Source organism: Lissotriton vulgaris, chromosome 10, assembly GCF_964263255.1.
Source record: "Lissotriton vulgaris chromosome 10, aLisVul1.2, whole genome shotgun sequence".
In the NCBI taxonomy this organism is placed as follows: Eukaryota; Metazoa; Chordata; class Amphibia; order Caudata; family Salamandridae; genus Lissotriton; species Lissotriton vulgaris.
Genome location: NC_141698.1, coordinates 98,640,595 through 98,659,627, shown reverse-complemented (window position 1 = coordinate 98,659,627; position 19,033 = coordinate 98,640,595). Strand labels below are relative to the sequence as shown.

The following is a 19,033-nucleotide window of genomic DNA, read 5'->3' as shown; positions in this document are numbered from 1 at the left end:
AGGTCCTTCAAGATGGTCAAAGGGCTTCGGAGGAGATTATAGACTGTGCTGTAGATGTGGCGAATACTGCATTCCGTATCCTTGCCAGTGCGGCGGCGCTCCGACGCCAGGGATGGTTAAAGTCTACTTCTTTCAGGCAAGAGGTCCAGTCAATGATAATTGACATGCCGTATGATGGCGAATCTTTGTTCGGTTCCCAAATCGATGCTTCTTTGGAAACCATAAAGAAGGATACCGACACAGCAAAGTCGCTTGGGTCATTACAATTTAAGAAACAGCCCTTTCGTGCTGCACGAGGGCGGGGCACCTCGTCCAATTTTAACAGAGGAGGACAGTCTCAGTACCGCCAGTACAACCAAGGAAGCCAACGGTACTCGAATCCTCAATCTGCTCGCCAACAACAATCCAGACCCTATAGAGGGAAGTCCAATTATAGAGGTGCCAACAACACCAACAAACGACAATGACTTGCCAGTTCAGCAGGATGTTGGAGGTCGAATCTCGCAGTTCTACTCCCAGTGGTCTCAAATAACATCGGACCAATGGGTGTTGGACATTGTGCGCAAGGGTCACGCCTTGGAATTCACAGAGTTTCCTCCTCCATCTCCGCCTTCGGGTCCGCCACCTCCCCATCTCGAAGAACTACAACATCAAGTTCAACTATTACTAACAAAGGGTGCAGTCGAAGTGGTTCCGCTATCACAGCGGGAGAAAGGCTTCTATTCGAGGTTCTTCCTCATCCTAAAGAAGACGGGGGAGTGGCGTCCCATTATGGATTTGAGGTATCTTAACCTCTTCCTGAAACAACAGTCCTTCCGCATGCTAACATTGTCAGAAGTCTTGCGGTTTCTCTGCAGCGGCGATTTTTTGACTACAATAGACCTGCAAGACGCCTATTTTCACGTACCAATCATTCCTCAACATCGAAAGTACTTGAGATTCAAAGTGGGACGCAACTACTATCAATTCAAGGTCCTACCGTTTGGCCTCAGATCAGCTCCCCGTGTGTTCACGAAGGTTCTGGCTCCGGTCATGGCTTACCTGCGTCTTCAAGGGGTCCAGATATTTCCTTACTTGGACGATTGTCTGTTGAAATCCCAATCCGCAAGTCAGCTACATCACGACACACGCTTGTGTCTCACCCTCTTCAATTCCCTAGGGTTGACCATCAATGTAAAGAAGTCACATTTCACTCCTCTACGAAGCAGGACATTCCTCGGAGCTGTTATAGACACGGACGTGTCAAAAGCGTTCATCTCCCCCGAGCGGAGACTGAAGATAGTTCATCTGGTCTCCACCATCAGATCAAGAAAGTCAGTTTCAGTGCGAATGTTAAAGTCATTTCTGGGGATGGCATCATCTTGTATCGCACTGATCTCGAATTGCAGGTTACGTACCCGTCCTATTCAGGAGGAATTGGACCTACAATGGCGACAGGTGTCGGGGTCGTTCAACGACCAGGTGACAGTCACAGCTGGCATGAAGAACAGTCTACTCTGGTGGGAGCGACGGAACAATCTGAACCAAGGGGTCTCTTTCCTTATCCAGACTCCAGATCTGACATTGACCACGGATGCGTCCATGGACGGATGGGGAGCCCATATCCTGGATCTTTCCATCAAAGGAAAGTGGACAGCGACTCAGAAAACCTGGCATATCAACAGGCTGGAATTGCTGGCGATCTTCCTAGCGCTGAAGGCCTTCTTACCGGTGGTGCACGGAGAATCGGTGCTGGTTCAAACGGACAACACCACCAGCATGCACTACATGAACAAGCAGGGAGGCACGAAATCTCAGCCCCTGTCTTGTCTTGCCCGGCGGATTTGGGAATGGGCACTTCGTCACCACATTTCTTTGACAGCAGTCCATTTGCCGGGAGCGTCAAACATACTAGCAGATTCCCTAAGCAGGTCTGCGTCATCCACTCACGAATGGGAGTTACACCAGTCGACTCTGGACCTCGTGTTCCACCAATGGGGTCATCCCAAGATCGACCTATTTGCAACGCCAGTGAATCGAAAATGCCAGGCTTTTGCCAGTTGGCATCCACATCCGGAATCCAGCGGCAATGCCCTACTCATGGATTGGACCGGCCTATTTGCATATGCGTTTCCACCACTCCCATTGGTACCAAGGACGTTATGGAAGATGCGCAGGCAACCCTGCCGCTTGATCTTAATCGCCCCACGTTGGCCCAGACAGGCGTGGTTTTCAGAACTCCTTCTGATGTCCCAATGCAAACCAATTCGCCTCCATCCACGTCCGGATCTTCTGACTATGGACGGCGGACAAGTGTGTCACCCAGATCCGTCAACGCTTCAATTATGGGCTTGGAACCTGAATTCATGGAGTTTGCCTCTTTAAGTATACCTCAAGACTGTAGAGACATTCTAGCGTCAGCTAGAGCTCCATCAACAATCAAGACATATAGGCTAAAGTGGAAGCGCTTCTGTCATTGGTGCGCAGCATCCAACGTACATCCTATCAGTTCCACTCCAGAACAACTGTTACCGTTCTTCTTAAGCCTTGCTCAGTCTGGTCTTTCACATGCCACATTGAGAGTCTTTTTGGCGGCCATCTCACGCTACCGTCATGACGGCTCTACGTCTCTCTGTTCATCCAGAATCATCAGACAGTTCTTTAAAGGACTTTTCAGGAAGTTCCCTCCGGTAAGGCGCCCTCCTCCAGCTTGGCACCTCAACGTGGTGTTATCACAACTTATGAAACCTCCATTTGAGCCAATTCATCGTTCAAACCTCAAGTTTCTGACCTGGAAAGTGGCTTTGCTTTTAGCTTTAACTTCGTCTCGTCGTGTAAGTGACTTACACGCTTTCACCATCAAACCTCCATATTTGCAGTTCAAACCTGATGGAGTGTCACTTCGTACCAATCCTTCGTTTCTTCCAAAGGTGCCTTCTGACTTCCATTTGAACGAGCCAGTTTTCTTAAAGACTTTTTTCCCGGATCCTAAATCCCCTGCGGAACAGCGACTACATTCCTTAGACATCAAACGGTGTCTGAAATTCTACATTTCTAGGACAGCCCCTTTTCGTAAATCCAATCAGCTATTCTTAGCATATGGACTACTGCGCAAAGGACACTCAGTGACTAAACAGACTATAACACGATGGCTCTCTTCAGCCATATCGTTTTGCCATCAGCAGGCTGGCAGACCTTTACCTACTCCAGTGAGAGCACATTCTACGAGAGCGATGGCGTCGTCCATCGCATTGTTTGCCGGAGTGCCTCTACACCAGATTTGTCGTGCAGCGACATGGTCCAGCAGGCACACCTTTACCAGACATTATTGTTTGGATGCTGTCAACGAGGCGGACACCGCAGTGGGGCAAGCAGTGCTTCTTCATCTTTTCAAATAAGGTGAGCCTCTTTCCCTCCTCCATTCTTGAGATTGCCTTGCTTTTATGCTATATATATATAGTTCTTCTAATGTTTGGAAATATTGCAATCTCATCTCCAGGAGGTTACTGCTATCTATTCTATTCAAGCATGTGAATCTATGAAAGACACCCCTAATACTGGAGAAGAACAATTGTTACTTACCTGTAAACAGGTGGTTCTCCAGTATTGGTGTCTTTCATAGATTCACATGCGACCCACCCATCCTCCCCTCAGAGGCTCTTTTCTCCTCATGCGCTATTATTACTAGTGCTACGAAAATCTGAGGGCTTGAGCTTCTGAGGAGAAGGTTCTAGAGGGTGCTTGAGCCTGATTGGCTGCAGTTTGGACTAACATAAGGACATTGATATGTTGCAAATGAGTTTTTTCTCTCTAATGCATTCCTATGTAGTAACCTTTGTAAAGGTTTTTCAGTACATATTTTATCAGTTTTACTACTTATATGATACTTTATATATTTATATATATATATATTTATTAGCATTATTGCTATTTTATTTACCGTGGGACTCCCACTTCGACGACGGGGAATATTCAAGCATGTGAATCTATGAAAGACACCAATACTGGAGAACCACCTGTTTACAGGTAAGTAACAATTGTTCTTGTGCCTATCTGTGTCTAGAGATTAGAATAGGGAATGTGTGTAAACCTATCCTCATTTCCTTTCCAGGTGTGGCCTGGTCTAACTGCTTTTCCTGACTTCACAAACCCAGAGACACATCAGTGGTGGCTAGAGAATTTACAACAACTGTACAGTAAGGTGCCCTTTGATGGACTTTGGATTGTAAGTATTTGACAAAAACATCTCCTCTTATTCATATTTACAAAGTTAGTAAAAAGATAAATGACATTTGAAAGTGCTCATTCAGAACATTCTGCTCTTAAGTATGACCTTAATTCTCCTGACAAATAGAAAGTATGGCCCTCATTCCACTCCTCACAGAAGAAGTTTCCAGTTGGAGCAGCTGCCATCTAATCTTTGGAGTTTAGATAAGCATCTGCACTACTTTCCAACCATAGTTACATAGATCTTCCACACATTAGTTTCATTCGGTTATCTTCTGCGCTCATTCTTTATTCTAGTTGTACTCCTAGCCTGGGCTGTTGTAAATTTCAAGACCACATATTGGGTATTGTTAAAAAGGTCATTTCATCCCATTAAGAGGGAGAATGTGAACACAAAGTGATTACATTATGGATAGGGCATACAGAGTCTATATAGTCTCTATTTAATGATTGACTATTGCAAAGTATTGTTGTGACCTGTAAAGTTTACTTGAAGTTCCAGTTGAGAGATCCTAAATGAAAAAAGCTTAACTTTTCTATTCCTGGAGGACCCCAGTATGAAACATTGCTTACAATTCGCCTTGAAGATAAAGAACATTTTTTTTGCACAAACATGGATTTTAAAAATTCTGAACCTAATCGGAGATGATCACCCTATCCACTCTGCTTCTACTCACAACTTCTCTAGACCACTCCTCTCTTAATTGACTCAAACTTTCCAAATTCTTGTCCCTTGACATATCTGACTGTTGAGGCTCACAGACCTACTGGCTCATTAGTAATATTTCTGCTTTTGTCTATCATATATTTTGTTTTGTCTTTTTAAGGATTTTCTTTGCAGCAAAATACTCTAATAAAGGGCATTTGATTAGTCAACATTCATTGAAGTGAAGGTTTAAGTTAGTGTAAGAAATTCTACAACTTGAAAATATTTGCGAACAATAACACACTTTATAAAGTAAACAAACAGAAATATAATCATGGTTATGCAACAGTCAATAATTTGTCTTTGCATTAAACACAAGCCTATGGGCAAAATTTGGAAGCGAGGTCAAAGAGTACAGAAAAGGTGCAAAATAGAGGAGGAATGTCCTATAAATAAAAGATATGAGTGATTAACATTTCTATAATGAATAAACATAACCAGAAACGACAATCAAATCAAAGCGAAAGATGAAGTATGAAGCTGGATCATGCGACCAAGATCCTTTGTTTGAAATATATAAAACATGTGTGTGATCTTGGGCATCCAGAGTCAATTAATTGTATATCCAGGAAAGAGTTGAAAAAAAATAGTATGAGCCATCTGGAAGAAAATTGACATGCGCTGGAAATTAACAAGCAAACAGTTGTACAGCATCAATTCTATGTCAGGACCGGAGGCGAGGATTATGCTGTAACTTCCTTAACAGATAACAAATAACTAGCAGTCCCAAGGTGCTCTGGGCAGTCCATAATGTCCCCTAATGAGCATGTCCCGTCATCCCCGAATGTGTGTGCTTCCTGGATCACCTCCTCTTTCTTTCCTGCTGCCACAGTTACTTTTGTTTTCTTGTTTCTCCCTCATACCTTGTGTTAGAGCTTTGATATGTGTTTTTTAATGCTCAATTTATAATTGTGTTGTTGGATATTGTTGGCATTTGCTTATTTTTGCACCAGTGCTGCCGTTTGCTGGCTGTTTGTCAGGCTGTTTCAGGTTCTCACACAGGTGTGTGTTTGTCTACTCGCGTCACCTAGTCTATTCGGCGGATGCGGTAGGGGGGGAAATCCCGCCGTGGTACCGTCTGCCGGCCCGCGGCAGCTTCCCTCTTACGCCGGTGAGAGCGTTTCTGTTAGGCAGCGCTGCGGCGCCATTTCATTTGCTTCATAGGCTTTGAGGGGCCGCAGGAGCGCTCGCTGTAAGCTCCGCTCATGGCCCCTTTCTCCGCCGCATAGTGAGCGTCTCATCGTTGGGGGGCGCGTGTGTCGTCTCGCTGGTCCGTGTCGCTCCCTGTGGCGGGGACCAGCGAGTTCGAGCGTGCCCGCGATTCAGAGAAGACACAGTGCATACATATAGCGTAGAGTTTGGGACCTTGACACCTGTGTTCAGGTTGATTATTTTGGCAGTAAATCCACAGCAGGACACCCCTTGGGGTCAGACCTTTGTCGTGAGGCAATTTTGCGAGCTGATTATATTCCTGATACTCGCTTGCTGTGGATTGGGGCAGGCCCAGACTTGGGACACCTGGTGAAGGCAGGGTGAGTCGCACCTTGTTCTGACCAGCCTTCGGGTGGCACAAAATGTAGCGATTCGCGCCTTTAAAACCTGCCTTTCTGGCCTGTGTAAGGGAATTGTGCTATTTCTTTGAGCAAGAACCAAGCAATGGATGCTGAGTACTCCGAAGAAGAGACCCTCCAAGTAATTCCTTTGGATGACGATCTTTGTGATGCGGTTGTCACGTCTATTCATAGGGCTGTAGAGGCGGCAATGGGGCCCTTTGAGCGCTGCATCATGAAATATGTTTATGCTATCCAAGCCGAGCAGCCCCAGCGCGCTGAGAAGCGGAAGCTTGCCAAGGAGTCCAAACAAGGGGCGTTTGAAGACGGCGTTTCTGGCAAAAACTCTGCGTTCGGAGCAGGATTAAACCCCAGAAATCCCAGAGGAGCCGCAACTAGCTGGTGACAGTGATGAAGATTCGGAAGGGGACTCCCTGGACGAAACAGGCCCGTCTACCTCATGGTATCCCAGCGTTCCAACATCAGAGCCTTCTGCTCAACCCGAAGGACCCGCGGACATGGTGGTCCCTGAGGATCTGGTGCACCCCCTTTCTTCTGCATAGCTTCCCTCTCCTAGGGTGACGGCGTTTGTGGCGAGTCGGCTTTGCAAACCTCTTGAGAAGGAGGTTAGGGCCTGCCTTAGGGCTGAGTGCCCCGACCATCCTTGTCCGTGCAAGGTGGCCATTACACCAGAGGTCGACCAGAAGATGGCGACTTTTCTTCAGAACCACATTAGGGACCCCAAAAAGGGTATAAACAGTACCTGGAAAAACTGCCAGGACAAGCTCCTGGACTTGACTGGCCCCCTTACGAAGATTCTGGAATTAGCTGAGGAAGCCAAGGCTTTGGGGTCTGCCTTGTCTCCTGAACGCATATCTAATTGGGCTCAAAGGGCAATAGTTTTCTTAGGAAACGTCAACTGCGCCCTCTCTACTGAGAGGCACGTTCCTACTTGCTAAAAGTGGATCCCAATCTAGGAGACCTGGCCTCTTCGGAGGCGGGCACGGTTGCAGATGGCAGCTTGTTCGGGGACCCTTTCATAAAGGAATTGCTGAAATCCGTCTCTACATTTACATCTCTGGACAAGGCGCAGACTTCAATAAAGAAGGTGTTAGGCCAGCGTGTTTTTGTCAAGTGCCGGTCGTCCAGGGGCAGCTCGGCCGGCAAGTTTTACACGCAAAGCCCGCAGAGGGGCGGAAAGAAATCCGCAGATCCCGGACTGCAAGAGTTCTTCCAGTCCTGTCCTGGCTCCAGATGCTGAGGTGGCAGAGGTCGAGGCCAACAAATGGCCGGTTCAGGTGAGTGCCTTTCCTCTGTCACACTTCGGGGTGGGGGGCAGGTTGACTCTTTTCGAGAGCTACTGGAAAACCATTACCTCGGATGCCTGGGTGTTGCAGACCGTAAAGGGCTTTCAGGTAGAGTTTTACGGCACTCCTGTGCAGGACGTTCGACCCCGACCGCTGTTTGTCGCATGAGGCAAGGCCGCTCTCGTAGACAAGGAGGTGGCAGAGCTCTTGTGGAAAGGAGTGATGGTCCCTGCTCCCTTGCATCTGCTGGGTTTTCTCAGCATTATCTTTGTGGTGGACAAGAAGGATGGGGGTCAACGCCCCGCCATAAACCTCAAGGAATTCAAACAGTGGTTGGTTTACAGCCACTTCAAGATGAAGGGGATCCATCTGCTGCGCGACCTGTTGCAACCTGGAGAGTGGATGGTCCACTTGGACCTGAAGAACGCATATCTAACGGTGACTGTGTTTTCCCCCCACCAGCGATTTCTTCAGTTTATGTGGAGAGATCAGGTCTACAAGTTTGCGACCCTTCCCTTCGGCCTTTTGTCAGCACCGTGGTGCTTCAAGAAGGTTCTCAAGCCAGTAGTGGAAACGCTACGGGGAGAGGTCTGCGTCTCATCGTCTACTTGGACGATATTCTGCTGTTGGAACAGTGCCCAGAGCTGTTGGCCGATTGTCTCATAGAGACTACAGAGTTGTTGCAGCATCTGGGATTTGTCATCAACGTCAAAAAATTCCTTCTGGTTCCTTCAAGGCACGTGGCCTTCCTAGGGTTTACCATCGATTCGGTGGCTTGGACCCTAAGCCTTCCTCCCAGGAAGATCGTCAAGATCCGCAGGGAGCTCCGGCGGACTCTGGCCCGCCCCTCCACTTCGCTTCGGCAGATGGCGAGAGTGGTGGGCCTCTTGTCCTTGTCCATTCAGGTGATTTTTCCCGGTCCGCTCCATTACAGAGCTCTTCAGGGCCTCAAGGCATCGCACCTCCGCAGAGGGCTCCAGTACTCGAACCAAGTCCCGCTCACAGAGGAGGTGCGCAGGGAAATGAGGTGGTGGCTCGACCATATGGGAGCCTGGAATGGCAGGGCCATCTTTGGTTGCGATCCAGATTTGGTCATAGAGTCAGACGCCAGCAAGCTGGGTTTGGGGGCTCGCTGCGGGGTCTCCTCTACAGGAGAAAAGTGGTCCGCCGTATAAGGCCAGTTACACATCAATTGCCTGGAATTGATGGCCGGATCTTTTGCCATTCGCTGTTGTACCAAAGACAAGGTCTCGTGAAACGTCCTGTTGAAAATAGACAATGTCTCGGCGGTGCGTTACATCAACCACCTGGAGGGGACGAGGTCCAAGGCATTAGCAGATCTGTGGACGTTTTGCCTGTCCCACAATATCTCTGTATCAGCGGAGTATCTTCCGAGAGTTGCCAATGTAGTTGCGGACCGGTGCTCCAGGAATTGGACGGATATGAGCCTGTGGCAGCTTCGTCTAGAGGTCTTTCAATGCCTCTACGACACGTGGGGTCTGTTTTCATTTGATCTGTTTGCCTCCAGGTTGGACCAGCAAATACCAAAGTTTTACAGTTGGAAGCTGGACCATCTAGTAGTGGCCACGGATGCTTTCCTACAGGATTGGTCCGCGGAAGCGGGCTACGCTTTCCCCCATTTGCAATAATCATGCAACTCACGACTCCGGTTCGCAGGCAGCGTGTTAGCAGATTCGCCCGTTTCCACGGGAACGAAGAAGAATCCCCCTACCTCCAGGACACAGAAACAAGAATGTGATAGGGAACACACTCCTGTCAACTGTCCCCTAAAAGTATGAGGGAAAAACCCAAGGAGTGTCCACCACTCTCCTCATACGTGGGGTCAGCATACAGGAAGGAGTACTTCAGGTGGTGGTCCAGGCTAGGAAAAAGAACAGGAGGTACTATACAATACACTCTAGACATACATGTAAGCACTCAAAACATTGACATGAGTTGTTGTGTTGCAAGGAAATTCTTACCCCAATGAAGTTCGTGATCGCTTTACAGTTGAGTTCTTAGTACATAGGAAACGACCTGTAGACCAGGATACCAGGCCAGGAAGGGCAGAACTCAAGAAGAACTCGCACACTTCATACGTACACGAAGGTAAAGAAAAAGGGGAAGGAATGAGGTACACCGACCGGCTGTCCAGGGGCAAGGATAGCGGAGCAGTGACACACCCAGGAGGAGAGACACCCGGCCCAGAGGGAGAATCCGGGCGGAGCGCTCTCTCTCAATAGGAACGAGGTCAAAGGTTTAAAAAGAGGCAATTCCGTTCGCCAGTAATGGGGTTTAGGAACCAAAACCCGGGCGGAGCAGAAAGTCTGCTAAATGCGTGGGGAAAGGTAGGGTGAAACGCCAGCGCCCGACCGGGAACAGCGAAGGAATCGCCGGCAAAAGCAGGTCATGACTCCAGAAGGGCAAGGTGAAGTCAGGGCCAAGAGGAGGGTTCCGCAAGCAGGAATCAGGAGAGAATGCCAAGTAACGCCAAAAAGGAGCAGCGAACGCTGTGGCAACGCGCTTCTCAGAATCAGGAAATAGGAAGGGGGCGTGGTACCGGGACAGTAAGCCAAGCAACGGCTACGTTCCGACGCGCCTCTTTACGTGCGCCAGGGAGGGTCTGTAATTTCCCTCTTCTGTAAGCCAAAGTGGGTAGGGATCAGGTGAAAAAATGGGAAGGGGATTCCAGGACAAACACGCATGTCAAGGTCTTCGAGTCAGCCCAAGTCTCCGCTTCCTAACACAGCGAACGAGAGTGGTGTTGATTACCCCGTATTGGAAGTCTCAAGTGTTGTTTCCAGTTCTTCTGGAACTTTCTTGGGATTCTCCAATCCTACTACCTCAAGATCCTTTTCTTCTGAGGGATCCCCAAGGTGCCCCTCGTGGCATGGAGGATTTCAGGCATCGCTGGAGAGTCGGCGGATTATCGCAAGATGCTCAGAAGGGGCGTCATGGGCGGACAGCACCAACAAGCGATATAAATCGGCCTGGGCTCAATGGGTCAGTTGGTGTGTTCATAAAAACCAAGATCCCATGGGGTGCGATGCGGTAGCCATCCTCAATTTCTTGGCGTCTCAAGGCCTTGCCTACAGAACAATTAACTCTTATCGATCAACGATTTCTGCGGGTCATGTGCCAGTTCAGGGCCATCCCGTGGAAAAGCACCCAATGGTTTGCAAGTTATTGAGGGGCATTTGCTTGACGCTCCCTCCAGAACCCAGGTATTCTTCTTTGTGGGACGTTAACAAGGTCCTTCGTCTGTTCAAGTCTTGGCAAGCCAATAGATACCTGTCCAGGAAAGAGTTGTTGGCAAAATTAGCAATGCTTTTATGCCTGGTCTCATGTCGTAGGGTCTCAGATGTTAGAGCCCTAGACATTTGAGGTACAGTGTATCCTCCTCATGGAGTTACCTTCTATATCGTTAGGAGGACGAAATCTGATTCTAGGATCATTTCTTATCCATCTTTCGATCATTCCCCTAAGCTCTATGTGGTCAGATGTCTTAAGGAGTATGAGAATATGATGAGGAGACTCGCCCGCCAGGCGAGCGCCAACTTCTGATCTCACTGCGTAAGCCCTTCCAGGCAGTTTAATCACCAACGATAGCATGTTGGTGCAGATGGGTGATGCAGGAGGCGGGCATAAATGTCTCGCAGTTTGGCGCCCATTCTGTGCGAGGAGCCATGTTCCCGAAGGCCTTCTTCCTGGGTGCCAGGTTGGAGGATATCCTGAACGCGGCAGACTGGTCATCAGACTTGATGTTTAAGAGATTCTATTTTAAGCCAGTCATGGATATGGCCTCGCTGGCTGTGAATAAACTTTGAACAAGCAAAATCCTCGCCTCCGGTCCTGACATAGATTGAAAAATTTCCTAGTAACCATGACGGAAAGTTTCAATTCATTTAAGGACGCGGAGGCGAGGATTATTCCCACCCAGGGCTCTTGCGAACTCCTGTTCCCGCCCGGGTTTGGGTTTTTAATAGCTTTACCTTTCTTTTGGGTGAACGAGGCCTCGCATGGTATAAGTATTCTCTTATATTGGCTATTGCAGATGCATGCCTTGTGTCATCCTGCTTCTGCTCTTTGTTGGCTTATTGATTATTCTTGGGGTGGAGAACAGAGTCATGGGCCTCTGGTTCTTTCTCTCAGGATCTGATGGAACCAAGAACGAGTGACGAGTTGGAAATTGGTTCTGGCTGCAGTCTCGAAAGAGGAGGTGATCCACGAAGCACACGCCTTCGGGGATGACGGGGCATGCTGATTGGTGGACGTTATGGACTGCCCAGAGCACCTTGGGAGTGCTAGTTTTTTGTTATCTGTTTGAGTTGAACACTGCTGACTGTAGGACTAAAGGAAGTTACAGCATAATCCTCGCCTCCTCGTCCTTAATAGAATTGAAACTTTCCGTCATGGTTACTAGGACATTTTGCATTGATTTTAATCACATATCAATTACAGCCTTATTTACTATGCTGTCTAAATGGTCATGACCGATTGTGCTAACGAGTTTCAGATTTGGGACTTTCCAACGATTGATCAGCTACCCTAATAGAAACGACTGGTCAAGAGAGCTATGTCGCTGCCCCTATGATGATCTATCCCCACAATCTACAATTAATGTGGTTCTTTTTTGTATATTATATACAAAAGAAAGAGTGAGATGGATTTTGCCCCTCCTGAAGGCAGGAGGTTGGAGGCAATGCTGACCAGCCTTCCTATTCTTGCAGTTATAGCTTTTACAGTGTCAGTGCAATTGCTAGATTTTTAAAAAGTGTACTCTGAGTCAGGAAGAGCGTTGAGGGCTAACTATTACAATTAACCCAAAATGAGTAAACTGTGAGCGATGGTATCGCAAGCTTCGTGTAATGCATAATATTTCCACCCCACCTCTAAACATCAAAGTTAAACCTACTTCCTGGCCCCTTTTCATGGCAAATGAATTCTTGGAAAAACAGAATAATTGTATGTATTTTAAGAGTGTTTAATATGTTTTAACTGTTATATATGCTTTTATGATTTTCTATGACTAAAATCAGATAAAGCTTATTTTGATTTGATTTGAGTGGTAACCACTAGAAGTGTTATTATTTAGAACTTAAAATTGATTGCTGCATTTACTTTGCATACACTACTGAACTATTATAAGTTATGAGCTAAAATATTAAATGTTTTCAATAGGACATGAACGAACCATCTAACTTTGTTGATGGATCAACAGATGGCTGCCCTGCTGGAGAATTTGATAACCCTCCATACACGCCAGGTAAAACATTTAAATATATATATAGCATGCAATCCAAAACCATTGCTACTGATCAGCTTCATAGGCTCCCTTTGAAAGGTGGTTGGGATTGCAATGGGGAAAAAAAATATCCAGAACCATACTTTTGCATATCCTCGTTTTCACTTTTGCAGCAGTTCATAGGAGGAATGAGGGTATCACACCTCCTGGTATTACCAGAATTTCTTTTGCCTGAGTTCATTTGGGAAATGACCATCATTATTAATGTCATCACAGTTCCTGAATTTTCAGGTGTAACTTCTGAATATGGTTTTAAAGGCTGGCAGTAATGCTAAAACCCTCCAATTCTGTTACTGCTGCTTTTACTGTCATTTTCCCAATGTTAGCCAAAAATCTAAAACCTAAATCGAGAATAGCTGCACAACCAACCATTAAAATTTCCCCTTTAAATGTTCTTACAAATAGATTGTACATTTTGTATTTTCTCAGCTGCAAGTTCTAAATTTAATGATTAGATAGAGACCTCTAGCTGCCGATTCCTTACCTTTGCATTTCCTAGGCGTCAGACTGGATTCGTATGATTGTTATTCGAGCAATACCCCTGCGAGCAATACCCCTGCGCGCCGGTAGGTGGCATCGGTGGGCTTTGCGTGACTGCATCGGTGCAGTTGTTACGTCTGCATCAACTATATAGGCACCCCCTCGGCGCGCTGGTGTCCTTTCTTTTTGTGCAAGCCATCGCAACTTTGTGAAAAGAACTTCCAGTATTACTTTTTGATTGCCTTTTTTTGGTGTTTTGTTGACCCCTTTTTTGGTATGTAGGTTTTTCCTCATGTCCAAGAAGACTTCTGGGTTCAAACCATACAGCACCTGCCACCGCACCATGTCGGTGATGGACCCAAACCTGGTTTGTCTTTGGTGCCTGGAGCGCGACCACGACTCGTAGTCATGCTCAGACTGGCGGGCCATTGCTTCGGGATCAGTATTTTAAATTGCTTGTGGCCCAGCGCTTGGCACTACTTTGTTCTCCTCGGATGTCTCGTTCATGGTCCCGGCCAAAAATAAAGTCCAGGCACCGCTCCAGGAGTCCTAAATCTTCATCCTCCCACTCGAAGTCGTCGAGTTGGTTAGGTATGAATCACAAAAAACATACTTCTCCCCATCTGTCTGCCGAAGTGACGGAGAAGTCTCTGCTTTCTAGGCCTTGTTCCTCTGAGCCTGCGCCTGGGTTGGCTCTTTGCTTTCCCGCCTTCTCGGGGGCCAGAGCGACCGCCGCCCAGCTCCAAGAATTTGGACACCATGTGCCTCATATTTGGGAGGCATGACCCTATGGGGCCGAAGGCTGAGAGGGGTCTCCATCGGGTTCCGCGCCTGTGGCTTCAGTGGATTCACCGGTAGATCCAGACCGACCCGGGTCATACCATTGCGACCTGCTCCGGCCCTGACACAGAGATCCTGACGCCAATGGTGGCGAAAGCTCCATTCGCATTCTTGACGAGCCGGATTAGCGCCTATCTTCGCTGATCCTGACGCCAACAGAACCCTCAGGTCACAAGTTGTTTCCTCAGCCTTGTTCTGAAGGACTAGGAATGGAGGAAGATTGACCTTATCAAGACATGGACTGGTACAACAGTGGCTTAATGAAACTTGAGGGGGCCCCCCTGTATGGTAATTGAAGTGGCCCTGCTCCAGATTTATTCATTTGCTCTCGAGCTAGAGTTCTGTGCTAAGGTAGCCCATAGCAGTCCATGCCCTGCAGCTTGGCGGCTGTGGGGGACTGTGTTACGCCACTGTAGTATGAGGAATTGGACGATGCTAGTGGACTGGGTACCTCTCCAGATTCTGGCCTGCTTTTTCCCCCTACCGAGAAGGGAGCATCATACGCTATGGTGGTGCAAAGGGCAGGTGAGGTCCTGGAGTTTCAGCTCTTTTTCATGGCAGTCAAGACTACTATCTTAACAGAGGTCCTGCAGCCAGGTGTCTCCTCTTGGAACCCTTGCTGCCCTTCAACGAGGCCTTAACTGATATCCTACTGGGAACCTGGTCTAAGTCCAACACAGGGGTTCCTATGAATAGGACAATCACCTGCCGCCATTGCCTTGCACCGGGTGACCCAAATTTCCTCACCAACCACCCTACCCTGAGAGCTTGGTGGTCCAAGCCTCTACCTCCCACAGCATGTTCCAATCCACACCCCCTGATGGGGAATCCAAGAGGCTGTATAGTTGATGTAAGAAATTGTTTTCTTCCACCAGCCTTGCATTGTGGTTGGTGAACACCACTTGTCTATTAGGCTGTCACACCCACTTCCTGTGGGAAACGGTTACGCAAGTGCTGCCACAGGTCCTGGAGGAGGCCCGGCTATCCTCTCCCAAGCAGTATCAGATAGGGGACATGCAGCAAAGGTTGCCATTCATTGTGGTCTTGATACAACCGACTCGCTGGGCAGAGCGATTTCATCGACGGTGGCTGGTTGAGAACTTCTGGCTTTTCAGGGGATGTCCATGTTTCTTTCATGGAAATGCTCTTGTCTCTTCAGAGACAAGGTAGATATGGCACAGGAGCGCTTTAAGGACTCGCGGACTACGTCCAAGTCCTTGGGCCTCTGTGGCCGCACGTCCCCTGTCTGCCTTCCGTTCCTTTCTTGGCTATGGAAGGGACTTTCAGCCACACCACAGCCACAAGACCACAGAAGTTTAGTAATCTCTGTGCGCCATGGGCCCAGCTTGTTATGAACCCATGGGTCGAGAGACCAGAGGTCTGGTCAGACCGCCAACCTCCCACAGCCTCAGCCTCCAAACCTTCCTAGTCCAGCTCTTCCAGATCATGGGTGGCCAGTTGGTGTCAGGATCAAAGCAAACACAAGGAGATGATGGACGGAGCGCTAAACCTTTTCAGACACTCACCCCCAGTCACAGATCTGGGTTGAATCCATCATCGTTCTTGAGCTTCCTTAGCCACCCCAGTTCAGACCTAGCCATATGCAAATCAGTCTTGACCCTGTTCCTTATGGAAACAGTCCAGCCCAAACTGCCAAGCCAGGTCTTCCCAGGACCGGAAACCAGCATCCTGGGACTGGTTTTGGGGTAACACCCCATATCAGCCAAACTAGCATGAATCCAGTGGCATAGTGAGCAAGGGACCCACATTTGGGCATACTCTGCCAACTTGTGGCGAACAAAGCAAACAGGAGGAGATGATGGATGGAGTGCTGAAACTTTTCAGAAACTCACCCCCAGTCACAGATCGGAGTTGAATCCATCATCGTTCTTTCACTTCCCACACCAGTTCAGACCTAGCCATATGCAAATCAGTCCTGATCCTGTTCCTAATGGGAACAGCCCCGCTCGAACAGCCAAACCAGGTCTTCCCTGGACTGGAAACAAGGGACCGGTTTCGGGGTAACACCCCTCATCAGCTAGGTGGCAGGATCAGCCATCCCCTCCATCACTGGAAGAACATCACTTCAGACAGACAGATTCTCCAGAAACGAAGGGGCTGCTTCCTCCCCTTTGAGACTCCCCCTTCCTCTATGCCTCCAGCTTACGACCAGCTGGCGGAGAATCACTTGACTTTGCTTTAGGAGGAAGTCATGACTTTCTTGGCCAAGGGAGCCATAGAGAGGTTTCCCGCACCAGGAATAGACTGTGGTTGTTGTTCCTGCTAATTTCTGGTTCCGAAAAATGACTAGGATCCATATTCCATCTTAGAGCTGTGAGCCTTCCATGACTTCCTCAAATTGGAAATGCTCACTCTGGCTCAGGTCTTGTCTGCCCTGGACCCAGGAGACTAGAAGGTAGTGTTGGACTTGCAGGACACCTTTTTTTACACTCTGTTCCTGCCAGCTCATCAGTCCTACCTACGGTTTACGGTGGTCCATGAGCACTTTCAGTTCAGTGCTCAACCTTTTCCTTACCAGCGACCCTCATGTGTTCGCAAAGGTGATGGCGGTGGTCGCAGCTCATCTGCGCAGATCAGGGGTGCAAGTCTTCCCCTATCTCGACAACTTCCTGTTGACTGCGGGCTAGCCCCAGGGTGTCATCTCCCACAAGCCTAACCGGACTCCCTGTAAGTCTAGAACGTCGATGGCGACTCGGTCTGAGGCTGAGATGCCTATTGTGCTCTCTGGGTTCACAACCTTGCTCATCGAACTGCAACCTGTGCCGCTTGTTATTCCAACCCTACAAGACCCCACACGCAGCATTTCTTGTTTGGCACTGATACTGACCAGGTTTACAATGCTTGATGAAATTGACCAACTATACCAGTTCTGAAAGAGACTGTTAGTTCTGTATTTCTTACCTTGGAATTACCCACAGGAGTCAGACTGGATCCGGAGAATTTTATCTCTTAGCAATATCCATGTGCGGTAGGTGGCGTCGGTCCACTCCGCGTCCGTCGTCGGCGTCGTGGTCGCCGGGATGACGTCTCTGTGACTACTTAGCAGCTGCCCCTGCATGCTGACATCAGTTCCTTCCTTTTTCCGCACCAGCCTAGCGCGGATCCGGACAGAGCTACCCCTTAGTCACTTTTTGTCAAACTTTTTTATCAACTGATGTCGACTTCTTTTTGAGTCTATCGACTGCTGGTGTACAAGGTGTAGGAGAGTAGGGTCTGCTTTCCTATGGTCACCCCACTTTTTGCTTCACTGGTTTTCGACTTAATGTGGCTGTGGGCCTGGTAATCGGACCCACAGCCCAGCTGTTCTCTCTCTAAATTCACTACATTGTACTTTAGGTACATTACCAATTGGATTCTGGGTCACCTTATGAGCCCCTGTACAGTGTACCATAGGTACCCAGGGCATAGGTGCATCCAAGGCCTACCAGGGGCTGCAGCATATCTTTTGCCACCCCTGGCTGGCCATTCAAATTGACACAACTGACTGATCACTCAGCTGGGGCAAGGTGGTGTAATCACCCCTTGCTTAGATATAGTATACCTAACCTTAAATCTGGACATATATACACCTATAAGTCACTCCTATGGCAGGCCTTAACAATCCTGGAGGCAGAGTGCTTGGTTTTATGTGAGATGGTGCTCTAGCATGAGCTGAGCCTGTCTGCAGCTTTCGGACCATGGCCTTTATCTGTTCTGGGATATTGCCATACCATATACTCTTTAAGTGCATTATAATCCTCGCGGTTAGATGCTAACTATGGTTTGGCTTTATCAAAACATGTCGAGTAAGGTGTCATACGATTTGGAATACTACCCCCTCGCCAGTCCTGGCGACGGGGGTAGCATTCCACCCTTCTAGAGGGAGAAGACATGTTGTTCTAACTATTCCCGGTTAAAGTTAACCAGAGCCTCAGCATCCCAAAATAGTTGCTGCTGCCACAGGCACAAGTCTGACCTCCTGCTGCTGGGAGTCCTTCCAGCGAGGGAGGCTTGGACAATAGGTTTCCTGCCTTGGGAGGTGCTAGCACCACCCCAGACAGAATTTTGCGTATTGGGACAGGGAGGGCTCTAAGGATTGAGACATGCCTGGGGCACACAAGGTGCCCCATGCATAGTCCAGTTCAAACCGGTGCTGGGGCTTTCCTGCCCCAGCTCTGGCGCAAAACTGAACAAAGGGAAAGGGGTGTAACCGCCCCTTCCCTGGTCCCACCCATAGGAGGGACCTAGCAGGTAATCCAGCCCCCTAGATTGGTATAAGAATGGGAGCAGTGCCAGCGCACTCAGATTATCCTGATGAAACATTTGAAACGAAACTCTGGACCCTTCGACATCCTACTCAACGTATAAGACTGAAGAATCGCCCTTGTGGTCAAGGAGTGACCACCCTGTGCAAACAGGCACCATCCAGCACCTCGACGTCTGCTTTGTTGCAGTTCCCAACGGAACTTGAGCAACAGAGATCGACAAGATCAAGCTTGCCTGCCTTCTGACAGCCCGATATACAGTCCCTGCAGAGCTGAGACCCGTGGAGGCGACCGGAAGCGTGGGGCACGCCATCTTGAAAAGACCACGAGACGCTGACCGTGCAGCCCACGAGTGACCCTCGAAGCTGTACACC

The 19,033-nt window shown here is 48.5% G+C and overlaps 1 protein-coding gene across 1 annotated transcript in view; it reads left to right on the top strand.

Moving 5' to 3' along the window:
- The window catches only part of LOC147684751 (lysosomal alpha-glucosidase-like), a 496,980-nt gene that overhangs the window by 336,477 nt on the left and 141,470 nt on the right, over positions 1–19,033 (top strand). The window contains exons 10-11 of the mRNA XM_086940598.1: positions 4,091–4,204; positions 12,951–13,035. Coding sequence (XP_086796724.1) covers positions 4,091–4,204; positions 12,951–13,035 — 199 coding nt within the window. The remainder of the gene's footprint in view (positions 1–4,090; positions 4,205–12,950; positions 13,036–19,033) is intronic.